At 40.3% G+C, this 12,646-nt stretch overlaps 1 protein-coding gene across 13 annotated transcripts in view; it reads right to left on the reverse strand.

Moving 5' to 3' along the window:
• Window positions 1–12,646, reverse strand: part of SH3D19 (SH3 domain containing 19) — a 178,531-nt gene that overhangs the window by 39,380 nt on the left and 126,505 nt on the right. For all 13 annotated transcript variants that reach the window (XR_012006123.1, XM_072773606.1, XM_072773613.1 and 10 more), the window contains 3 exons: window positions 9,919–10,057; window positions 9,569–9,731; window positions 7,851–8,852 (listed from right to left, as the gene is read on the reverse strand). Coding sequence is in view for 12 of the 13 variants with exons in the window: in XM_072773606.1 (XP_072629707.1) it covers window positions 7,851–8,852; window positions 9,569–9,731; window positions 9,919–10,057 (1,304 nt within the window). In the remaining variant the exon portion in view is untranslated. The remainder of the gene's footprint in view (window positions 1–7,850; window positions 8,853–9,568; window positions 9,732–9,918; window positions 10,058–12,646) is intronic.

The raw sequence follows: 12,646 nt of genomic DNA on the forward strand, positions 1-12,646 counted from the left end.
AAAAAAAAAAAAATTAGAAGACCCTTTCCTGGAAACCTATCTATTAGCTAAAAGTGAGGCAAGTCTTGTCTAAGTGCAAAAAACCAACTCTTTCTCTGTGTCAAATAAATAAAATATTTTTTTTAAATGAATATATAGGGATCCCTGGGTGGCGCAGCGGTTTAGCGCCTGCCTTTGGCCCAGGGCGCGATCCTGGAGATCCGGGATCGAATCCCACGTCGGGCTCCCGGTGCATGGAGCCTGCTTCTCCCTCTGCCTGTGTCTCTGCCTCTCTCTCTCTGTGTGTGACTATCATAAAAAAAAAAAAATTAAAATTAAAAAATGAATATATACAGTCGTAGAGGCACCTGGCTGGCTCGGGTGGTTAAGCATCTGCTTTCGGCTCAGGTCATGATCCTGGGGTCCTGGGATCAAACCCTGAGTTGGGCTCCCCCTCAGTGGAGAGTCTGCTTCTCCCTCCTCTTCCCTGCTTGTGATCTCTCTCTCTCATGCTCTGTCAAATAAATAAAATTTTGAAAAAAGAAAAATTCGAGTATCAAAACAATATCAAACTTGAAAAAAAGGCTCTTGTAATCACATAAGTTTCTTCCACCATAACCTATTTCCTCACAAAACAAAGTTCCTTCTTTTAGATCTAACCAAATTCTTAAATTCTATATTTTGTTATAGCATTTTACTTTAAAAGTAGTATTTATTATAAAAATAGGCAACATTAAGAAATATATGATGGAAAGTCTTCTGTAATCCTATCCCTCCAGTAATAATTAAAGTGGTGTATTTACCTACAGATATTTTCCTACAGTACATGTATTCTTATGTAGGTATTTTGATAAAGAAAAAAAAACAAGATTTTATATCTTTCTTTGTAATTCGCATTTTCACTTTTGCTCACTCAGAATTGATTGGATGTCTGCTACAAATCAAATGCTATTCAAGGTGCTTGGAATACTTCAGTAAACAAAGCAAAGAACTCTGCTCTCACAGCACTTACATTCCAGCAGGGAGATGGAGATAATAATCAAAATAATAATAAATAGTTCACGTGGTATATTACGTGAGAAGTACTACTGGAAAATGGAAAAGTAGAGCATGGTGAGAAACTTCGGGTGTGGGCAGAAGGGAAGCAGGTTGCAGCATAAAACAAGAGTGCAGGGGGTGAGGGAGGAGAGTTCTTTACGACCATCTCTCCAACAACTGGGTTTTATATATTCATTTTTAAAAAAGATTTTAGTTACTTGACACACACAGAGAAAACACAAGCAAGGGGAACTGCAGAGGCAGAGGGAGGAGCAGGCTCCCCACTGAGCAAGGAGCCTGACACACAGAACTCCATCCTAGGACCCCGGGGGTAATGACCTGAGTCAATGCTTAACTGACGGAGCTACTCAGGTGCCCCCGGACTTTACATATTCTAATAGTTCTTCCAACTTGAGTAATATAGATCTGGTTTCTGGGAAACAGCAGTGCCAATGGATAAAAGTGGTACTGCTCTTGCATTAAAGCAATTATTGCAAAAAAAAAGGGGGGGGGCATGCCTGGGTGGCTCAGAGGTTGAGCTTCTGCCATTGGCTCAGGTCATGATCCTGGGGTCCTAGGATCGAGTCCCACATCAGGCCCTCTGTGGAAAGCCTGCTTCTCCCCTCTGCCTATGTCTCTGCCTCTCTCTGTGTCTCTCACGAATAAATAAAATCTTTTTTAAAACGCCAATTATTGCAAATATTACCAGAATGTGAACTCCCTGAATGGTTCTTCTATTCTGAGTAATACTATAGTAGGTAAAGCGAAGGAATCTGAAGACCCTATGTCAATCCCAGCATGCATTTTATTCAAACACAAAACACCGTACCTTTCCTTTGTGCTTATTTTTCCTTTCTGTTCATTTCTCTTCCTAATATTTCCTTTGCTCTGTCTCCTTGGCTCTTGTTGGAACCCACTGACTTCCAAGGACCCACCTTCCTTCCCCCAGCTGCGGTAGAGATCTGATCCTTCAGAGACCTGACTGTTCCCCCTGCCCCCAATCTTGGTTGTCACATCCCATTCTTTCAGGGCTCTGTTTTATGTTGGGAAAAGACCAAACATTCAAGAAAAAGATTAAGGCTGGTAATTGTTCACTGTGTTCTACCTTTCAAGTGGTATTTCTGCTTTAATAGCTGCTTCTGGTATCTATAATCTTTTGGTTATTAGTATAGACCTTTAGTTGATGGTTTTGGGGTGGGTGTGGAAGGGGAAGAAAATCTTGAGCATGGCATAACTTCAATTATTTCCCAACTCATATTATATCCTGAGCCTATACTCTCTCACATTCTAGAAGGGAGGGCATGAATGAGGGGAAAAGACACCCATTGATGCCTTGAGGGGTGAAGCACAGGGGCATCCAAATTATGCCTGCTGGTGGAGGATTGGCCTTAAGATCCCTGCTGCCCCAAATCCTGCATACTGCAGACCTCACCTATTGCATGGAAGGGCCCAGTTATTATCATTTTTTTTAAACCTAAAGGATTTAAATTGAAGTGGTATAGATACAATTTATATAACAAAGTATTCAAAGTGTCCTAGTTACCTACTCTTTCTCTTTTGGTCTTCATTTTTAATATCATCAGCTACTATTTCATAATACTACTTAGATCACGTAAAATTATTCTACTACATATGTCTCTGGAAAAAAAAATTCTTTCTTAATACAGGGAAGCAAAGATGTCTGAAGTGTTCCAGTACTGCGGGCTGTTGGGCAGGAGTGGGTCTGTTTAATGACCTGCCCCAGCTGTGCTCACAGAGTCAGTGAGCTCAGCACCTGCCTGTCTGTCTGCATGCTGTCCAGGGCTCTAATCCAGACGAGGTGTGCAGATTAGAGGGGAGGATGAACAGCATCACTTCAATAGGGAGGTAGAACCAGAGGCCTGTTTTTCATCTTGATGATGGTGTGCAAATCTTTTTAGCTACACAGTATGGAGTTTACATTTTATCTGTTCATGAGTAGGGTATTTTTTTCTGACAGAAATATAAGCGGGCAGCATATAAAGCAAGCACGGCATCTCATGTTTGGGAACTCCAGGCACTGCCAAGTGGGAAGCTGGATCACTGGTACTGTGAAAAAGCTTAATGTTCATAACCTTTGACACAGTAGCCTCACTTCTGGAAATTTATTCTTCATCTTCAGAAATAAAAGCATCAGTAGGAAAGACAATGTTTATAATAGTGTTTACTGTAGCATTTTCTGTAGGGGAAAAGAAATCCAAAAAACTTAAGAGCAATGTCCATGAATAGGTGAAATATTGAATCAACTGATAAACTCACACTAAGAAATATTAGGCAGGTATAAGGAAGGAGTTAAGACCAACTGGACTGAAAAGAAGTCCATAAATTTCACTATTAAATTTAAAAAAGGCAAGGTATAATATGATAAAAATGTAAAAAGTAAGGAAAAGTACATGTATGTATGTTTGTAAGTTTTGGTTTGAAGCATCCAAGGGCATGGAAAGTTACATAGAACATTGTTCAAGCTGGTTACTCTTGAGGATATGGATAGACTAGAGGGAGGTAAATTTTCTTTTTCCTTTTAGTAAATTTTGTATTGTTTGACTTGTTACAGCAAGTATGTGCTACTTTGTAACTGAAAAAATCCAATAAAATAAACTCAATCACAAGAAGAAAGATTAAGCTTAAATAATTGCCCTGTCAAACAAACCAAACCTAAAACCACTTAAAAAATAAGGGGGAAAAAAAGAAAATTCTTATCACTTTACTTGCTTTTTAAAGGCAATAATGGCCATAAAATTTTCCATAAGGTAACTGGAAAAATTAAAACCTTTCTGGAAAATTAAAACTCTTTTTTGATTCTATTTAATAGGATTTAAGGCACATGTATGTTTTTGAATGTCTTATTTATACATATGCAGTTCAAAATAATTAGCTTTTACTTATCATCTTGAATAATACAGCAATTTAGAAAAATATATTAATTATTTTAAAAATTTCTACTCAAGATAAGACTGAGGATCAGTGTGGGAAGCAGCTCTCTATGGCAAAGATGACAAGAGCTAACTCTCCCACTTTTTCATCCTAATTCTCTCTATGGTTAGATATTTGAAAACCAGGTTCCTCATCTTCTGCCAACCCAGTTCCCTCATAAAGACTACCTTTGTTACTAACTTTTTATACATCTTTCCAAAGATACTACACGTTTTAACACAAACAGTAGCTAAAATACCATGAAAAAAAAAAAGAAAAAAGAAAAAAGAAATAAAAATAAAATACCATGAATACGAACTATACCTTACAGTTTTTCACTTAATAATATCTTGGGGATTGTCCATGGTAGGAGGCAACAGGGGGTGTGCCTCCTTTTTAATTAGCATGGGATCCTCCATTGTATGGATGTACCATTATTTAAGCAGTTCACTGGAGGCTATTGCAATATTCTATAGTAGAAGTCCTTCATTTGGGGTTCAAGAATGGCCGTTGAGGCTCTGGAAATTGTGCATACGTGAGCTGAAGGGCTATTTTCAAGGGAGATAAAAGATTCGAAGGATAATCTGATTCTCAGAGTTCTGTGATTCCCAGAAGGGGTTAAGGACCACAGTGCCTCAACTGTATCACAGAGTTTTTGCTCTTCTTTCTACAGAAAAAATACAAAGCATCTCAAAAAACATCTCCTGTCCAAACCTACGTCAAGTCCATGGCATTTTTCTCTACCTTTATTTGCAGATTTATTCTGCTCTCCTTCTAGCACCCCACACCAAACCAATTATTCTATACCTGCTGCCACAGAAGCAGGCCCCTTTACACCTCTATCCGCATGGTCTTCATTACTGGGCTAGAAAAACACTGATGGTAATGTAGTTTTCTGCCTATTACCTGTCTCTAATAATATGCTTGTCATCATAATTAGTTTCACCATCCTTGGCTTGCTTTTCTGTCATTTCTTTCCCTTGAGTTCTGTTAATAGCAGAAATTGGCTGCTAAACTATTATTCTGGTCTGTGTAATGGGGCTGACAGCAGAAGCATTCTGCTTTTTTTTTTTTTTTTTTTTTTTTTGACAACTGGTATGATTTGTAAAGGTGTGAAGAGGAATTGCTAATACTTCTCAGCTCCATTACATTTACCTGGAAGGCATTCTACCCAAGAAACGAATCCAATATTAAATTGCTTGTTTTATGAGTTTTCCTTTAATAATTTTTCTAATCTTTACAATGTTTTCACAGCTTTGGTATTCTCTGATCTCTACTTCCTGAGATTAATATGGCAACTTCATTTTATGAAAGCCAGTTTATTAGATTTTTCCTTATTTCTGAGGGAAGGAAAACGAGGAAAGGTATATATGTGCATTCCTCTCCTTTCTCTTGTGTTCCTCTCTGTTTCTGGCAAATGCCAGGATGAATAAGGTTTCACAAAGAGACCATAATCCTTTATTTACAAAGACAATGCTATTGATATACATCAAAAAGTCACAAAACCCCAAATCAACAAACAAACAAAAATCTCTCTACATGTTGAGGAATTCAAAGGTGATCCTAAAGGCCTCTGGAAGACACTAAGCAGGGAAGGACGAGGTTCAAGGTACACTCTAGCCACAATATGGAGGATGATGGGTTTGAGGCAGAAGCAGGAGCTCAATTTAGGAGATTATACAGTAATCTGGCATAAAGGCCTAATGTGCAGCAGTACAGGGGGATGTTTGAAAGGAGAAGAGGATTCAAGAACTACTTAGAAAGTTAAACCAGGAGTTGATAACTAATTGGATGTGAAGATCAAGAAGTAACAATAATTACTACTTAATGAGCACATACAATGTTTCAGACAATGGGGCAGGGCTTTCCTGCATAATCACATTTAATCCTTGCATTGCCTCCATGAGGAGTATTATTACCATGTTTTATAGATGAGGAAACCAAGGCACAGTGGGGTTAAATAAATTGCCCAAAGTCACATGGCAATGAAGTGACAGACTCTGGCCTGTCTGACTCCACGTCCAAACAAACAGCCATGGTGTCACAGGTAGGGAGACTCAGAGGTGATCTCCAGGATTCTCTAAGGCTGGGTATATGATGGTGCTATTAAGTGAGGTGTACGGAAAACAGGAGGAGGGGCAGGTTTAGAAAGATGATAGAGTAAGCGTTCAGTGTAACCCCACCATTGAGAGCCATGGTTAAAGTCAGGTAGGGCAAGCAAATTACACATTTTGCTAAGAGATTGCCTAAGTAATTAAATGTTGTGCAACGAAGTGGTAGAAATCAAGGAACAGAAAAGGCTGAGTATGGGGCATGAGACTATATTCATGTTGAATGTATACTGTTGACCTTCTTTTTGGAGGATGACTGTAATTATGTTTGATGACAGGGAATTTATTCTCAGCAGTTATTATAACCAAGTTGCCATCCCCACAGAAATCTAGCAGTTTCTACAAAAGGTGGTGTTTCCTTGGCCTGTGCTAGTTCCACCCCTTCAGAGCTCGCTGTTGTTGGATTGACCCATCCCTGTCTCACCTTGAGCCTTGCAACACCAACAAGGTTTAAATGAGAAAATGACATAACAAAGACTTGAAAAGTTTTCAAAGTGTTAACCTAGTCTAAGGATTCATACAAATGTCGAGTAGCAATGTAATACAATGAAAAATACACTAGACCTAGAGTAAAAAGATGGAGCGTGAATCATGCCTTGGAAACAGTTAGTGCTATGACACTGGGTAAGTAACACACTGATTTCTCTCCATCTCATTTTCTTCTTCTGCAGACGGAGGCCAACAATACTTGGCAGAGGGTTACTGTAAGTATTAAACTAATGATGTATGTCTGGGTATCTAGCAAAAGGTTTGGAACACTGCAGAAGCTCAGCATATTCTAATGTCTTTCCTTGTAGCCCTTATAGACAAGAGGCATGCTCTAGCCACTTAAATGTTGTGTGTGGGACATTTAATAATGTTTGTTATCATTTAAAATACACTTGTGCTGTGCAGAATTTGGTTTCCAATCACAGAGCTTATATCATTTTGATGCATGTTAAGCATTTATAAGAGGACACCTAACCTTTTGAAAATACTATTAAGCTTATATGTTCACAAATGCTACCCAAATAAGTAAACAGCAGTAAAAGGAATCATCAATGACAAGTAAAGCAGCTTATTTTGACAAATCAAAGATAAGCTCTACCATCGTACCCTCCATCAGAGAGCAGTGTGAGGAAAGAAAACATACTCTCTGGATTTCCTCTTGAGAAATTTAATTGTCCTGATCTTGGCAGGAAGTGTACAGCTGTTGTATTTTATTTATAAAACTTTGCATTCCCAAGGGAAGATGTTCTGTGAAGATTAGTGAAAAAAATTTGGCTACATATGGCTGAGTCTTCATTCCTGGCTTTGCTCTTGCCGGAGTTCTCTCTAGGGCTGGCCCCTCTCCTGGCACTCCCAGTGGGGCTGGTTTAATCTGAGGAGCCCTTCTGCAGCCACCGCATGACTTCCCATCTATGAGAAATTTCCCCTGAATCTCACTGATGCTCGACTCGCCACCTGCTGGAGTAAAGAATCCAACTTCATAGCAAGTTTAGTTGCCAGGCCCAGTCTGCTTATTCTTGGCTTATGCGGTAGTCATCAACATGTCTCCCTCTTTCTCTGTCTCCATCTCCCCCATTCCATACTTCCCTGTCCTTCTCTATGTCCATCTCCTACCCAGCTCCATGTTTCTTAATCTCTTTGTGCTTCTGTCTCTGTACACACAGGCATGTGCACACGTGCGTGCACGCACATGCACACACCCATCCCACTATAAATTGTGTCCTAGAAACTAAAACAGCAAGTGCCATTCAAGATACCCTGTGATAAGTTTACATTCCCACTCCACTTCTCATTTTTACTCACCCAGAACCATCTCTGAACCAACAGATTCTTCAACCAGGTTCCCAGCTGGGGTGGGTAAAACATCATCATCAAAACTGATGAGGTCAATGTCCCCTGGAGGCTTGCTTTGCACAGCTGGAGCTGGGGAGTTGCCTGGGGGCCCTTCTCCCAGTGACCTGAATGCTTTGGCCTGTGATGCCACTGAGAGTCGGGGAGGAACGGTGACTGGTTTCAGCAAAGTTGTAGGGTTGGGGTTTTCCAAGGAAACTGATTTCTTCGGCAACAAAGGCCGGGGAGCAGGAGTTGGGACTTTCTTCCCACCGTCAGGGCTCTCAGCCATGGGCCCTCCTCCCAGAATTTCATGATTAACACTTCGTATAAGGCCAGCATTTGGTTTCTTTGGCAATACAGGTTTGGTTACTGGGATGCTCCCTACTTCTTGCGGTGGAGAGTGTGGAGTGAGTCCTTCCCTAGAGGCCACCTTGAGTCTGTTTTCAGCCCAGGAGTCCCATTCTCCAGAAGCTCTGTTGGCAGCTGGCTTGGGGGCCACTGAAGGTTTCCCTGAGGGAGCAGCAGGCCTTGGGGGGAGTGTGCGGGGTGCAATTTCTGGTTTTGCGGGGAGTCCCGAGGTTTCTTTATTTGTCTGACCCTCAAATGCTTTAATTCTTGAAACGACAGTATTTTGGCTTCGTTCTGTGTTCATAATGTTCATCACTGCCTGACTATCCAAGTTGTTGGTACTGTCCAACAGAGACTGGGGCTGGCTCAGAGAGGATTCCTTTTCTGTAGCCGCAGGGCTGGTTTTGTGGTGATTTTGCTCCCTAAGGTGACTATCTCTGGCTATTGGTCTGAGGTTGGCTTTTGATCTTGGTCTTGGCACCGGACATCTTGTAGCACTGGAGTTCTCTGGGCAATTCTGTTCTTCAGAATTATCAAAGACTATTAAAGGCGCCACATTTGTTGGAAGATCACTGGCTGAGACTTCCGGGAAAGGCTGGAGAGGCTTGAGAGGTGCCTGTAGTGCTGACAAGACCAAAACCCACAGAAAGAAGTTGCAATATTATAATTTAAAAGAAAAAAATAGAGATACACAGACTGTTTAAATATACATGCAGAATATCAAGAGATTTTGGTTTCTTTAATTAGTAAAAAGTAACTCCAAAATCAATGGGGGAAATGTTTACACTCAGCTTCTCAGGAGTGTTCTCCAAGTTATACTTATTCATGAGAGAAATATTCATTACATAATATTTTAAAACACCATTAAATTCTCGATTCCCAGTAGACTTATCACATGAATCCTTTCCTTCTTATCAGAATTCCAACACTGTTTGCTTTACTTTTCCAAAGTAACTTACTCTCATCTCTGTTATTTGAATACAATGCTTTCTAAAGCCTCAAAGGACAACCACCTATTTACACCTTATCAAGTTTAGGTTGCTAAATAGAAAATCCTTCTCAATGGGAATAAAGGGGATCCGCAGTAATACAACCATGAGTTAAAAGGATGATGTTTTTATGATATGAACTGGGGTGAGCCCCAGAGATTGGGGCTGCAGCTCATGAGAATGATCTATTGTAATAATCACACCAAGCCAAAATAAAGGAAGCACACAGTGATCATACTGACTGGGAGGCAGAGCTCAATGAATTATGCACAAGTTGCAAATTATTTTAAAGGCTGGAAGCCTCCTGATTACTTCCCTAGGACTAGGTCAGAATTAGGGAAGATGGATTACTTGCACCACTTTGAGGCAGGTGGTTGTCTATTTCTTCTGAAAAGTCAGTCTGAGTTGCAGAAGTAATTGTGTGCCTTGGAAGGGCAGCAGCATTATTATTATTCGTAGTATTAACTTGAACTTGGTTGATTTCTTTTATGACTTGTTCATAAGATGGTGGGAGCTGCAAGACAAAGAATGAAGAGTTTAGACACTTGTGGACAAGAGACAAAGGGTTAACAGTCTCATTCTTCTCATCTTTGAGCTTACTTTTAAAAAATAAAATGCAAAAATAAAATAAAATAAAATAAAATAAAATAAAATAAAATAAAATAAAATAAAATGCAAACAGATAATGTGATATTATTTACCTCAGCAGGAACCAGCTCACTGGGCCTCCACGGGCCTGCTGCAGAAGATGGGGGATACCCCAGGCCCGGGGGTGGGGCTCCTGGAAACCACGAGGCCGGCCTCAGGGGCTCAGCTGCCACAATGGTGATCTCTGGGCGCCTAGCAGACAAGATCTCAGTGAGAGTTTGCAGGCTGGTAACAAGCTACTGCCTATCTGCAAATACTCAAAGACTGGTGAAAACAACCACTGCCCCCAAAAAGTTACATTAGAACAACCATAGTCCTAGAGATGGTCTGTCTGGCCTGGACTTTCAAGGGAGCAAATGACAGTCATCCTTCTAGGACTCTGGGGCTCAAAGTTAAAGATGTACCCTGAGCACACTTAGCTCTGCCTTGGTTGATAAGGACTAAGGTAGGCCCACATAATCTCTTCATTCCAGAGTTCTGCTATCCAGCCTATACCACGAACATAAATAATACATGGTAAGGTAGAAAGTATACTGGACACGTAGAATTGCTTATTTTCCTGCCATTATAAATAATATACTCTGACATGATACCATATAAAAAGAATATCCTTTTCCTTCTCATCCAACCTCTGCGCCAATTCAAAGTCATCTCTAGATGATTATCTCTAAATAGAGTTTGCATATTCACTTCTAGCCCTTGATAGGTGTGTCTGTGCTCCTGGTCAGTTTGATATATGAATCTGATAATTAAACTTTAATATTGCAGAGGCACAGGGTTTCAGGCACAGATCCTTTCATCATTTTCTTAATCTGATTCTACATTCTCATGTTCAAATTTTATATTCAACCTCATTTCCTAACAAATGCCAACTGTGTGACCCTGAGGAAATAATCAACCTCTCTGAGCCTCAGTTTTCTCATCTAACAAATAGGGATGATGATATCCGCCCTGCTTTTCTCTAGAACTCTGTAGAAATAAAAATAAAAAAGCACTGATGTTATCAAAACTGGGCATATTCATGCATTCTTGTGCTAGCTAGCTCATGAAACAGTAGAACCTGCTTACTGATTACATTTGAATTGCATTACCTAAAACCCTCTGCTTATAGCTTTTGTCTAACTAAATAATAAGGGTTACCAGCTAATAAATATTAAGCACTATGCATGCAGTAATTCTTATGACAGCCTTGAGATATGTATGACCAGCAACATTTTTTTAAGATTTTATTTTTATTTATTTATTTATTTATTTATTTATTTATTTATTTATTTATTTATGATAGGCACGCAGTGAGAGAGAGAGAGAGAGAGGCAGAGACACAGGCAGAGGGAGAAGCAGGCTCCATGCACCAGGAGCCTGATGTGGGATTCGATCCTGGGTCTCCAGGATCGCGCCCTGGGCCAAAGGCAGGCGCCAAACCGCTGCGCCACCCAGGGATCCCTAAGATTTTATTTTTAAGTAATCTTTGTATCTAACATGGGGCTCAAATTTACAACCCCGAGATTAAGAATCATGTATTGTACTTACTGAGCTAGCCAGGTGCCCCTGATTAGCAACATTTTAAAGATAAGCTTCTTTTAAAAAGTTAAGCATCTGCCTTCGGCTTTTAAAGTTAAGCATCTGGGATCCCTGGGTGGCGCAGCGGTTTGGCGCCTGCCTTTGGCCCAGGGCGCGATCCTGGAGACCCGGGATCGAATCCCACATCAGGCTCCTGGTGCATGGAGCCTGCTTCTCCCTCTGCCTGTGTCTCTGCCTCTCTCTCTCTCTCTCTCTCTCTCTCTATGTGACTATCATAAATAAATAAAATTTAAAAAAATAATAATAAAGTTAAGCATCTGCCTTCGGCTCAGGTCATGATCCCAGGGTGCTGGGATGAGTCCCCCATGGGGCTCCTTGCTCTGCAAGGAGTCTGCTTCTCCCTGTCTCTCTCTTTGCCTGCCACGCCTGCTTGTGCTCTCTTTCTCTGTGTCAAATTTAAATTAAATTAAATTAAATTAAATTAAATTAAATTAAATTAAATTAAAAAAAGATGGGGATACAGAAGCTAAGAAAAGGTTAAACAGCTTGCTCAAGGCCATATAGTGAGGATGTAGTGAAGTCAAAATTTGAACTCGGTTATGTATGATTCTAAAATCCTCATTCTTCACTATTCTATGCTATCCTGTAAGAAATTTGAAATCAGGGACCTTGACTTATAAAAATCCATCCAACTATTTATCCACCTATCCATGTTTCCATCCAGTCTTCCATCTGTCTGTCTACTGGTCCTTCCTTCTACCTATCCAGTGACTCTCCCCCCACTCCTCTCCAACCAGACATTAAGCCGTTTACCCACTCAGCTATCCATCCAACCTCTTTTCCTCTTATTCTTCCATTCAATTTTCTATCGTGTCATCCATTTATTTATGCAACATTTACCAAGTAGCTAAAAGGTAAAAAACATTTCTTTGAGCAATTCTTTGAAGCAGTCATAACAGTGTTTAATATATAGCAGTTGCTTAATAAACATTTTTAAAATTAACTTCAGTAAATAATTATTGCCATAGGAACATTTCTGAGGCTTGTACTACTGCTTCTTCTCCCACCAAAATTTTCTTTCTTTTTTTTTTTTTAAGATTTATTTATTTATGATAGACAGAGAGAGAGAGAGAGAGAGAGAGAGAGAGAGGCAGAGACACTGGAGGAGGGAGAAGCAGGCTCCATGCCGGGAGCCCCACGCGGGACTCGATCCCGGGACTCCAGGATCGCGCCCCGGGCCAAAGGCAGGCACCAAACCGC

The sequence above is a fragment of the Canis lupus genome, chromosome 13, assembly GCF_048164855.1.
Source record: "Canis lupus baileyi chromosome 13, mCanLup2.hap1, whole genome shotgun sequence".
Taxonomy (NCBI): Eukaryota; Metazoa; Chordata; class Mammalia; order Carnivora; family Canidae; genus Canis; species Canis lupus.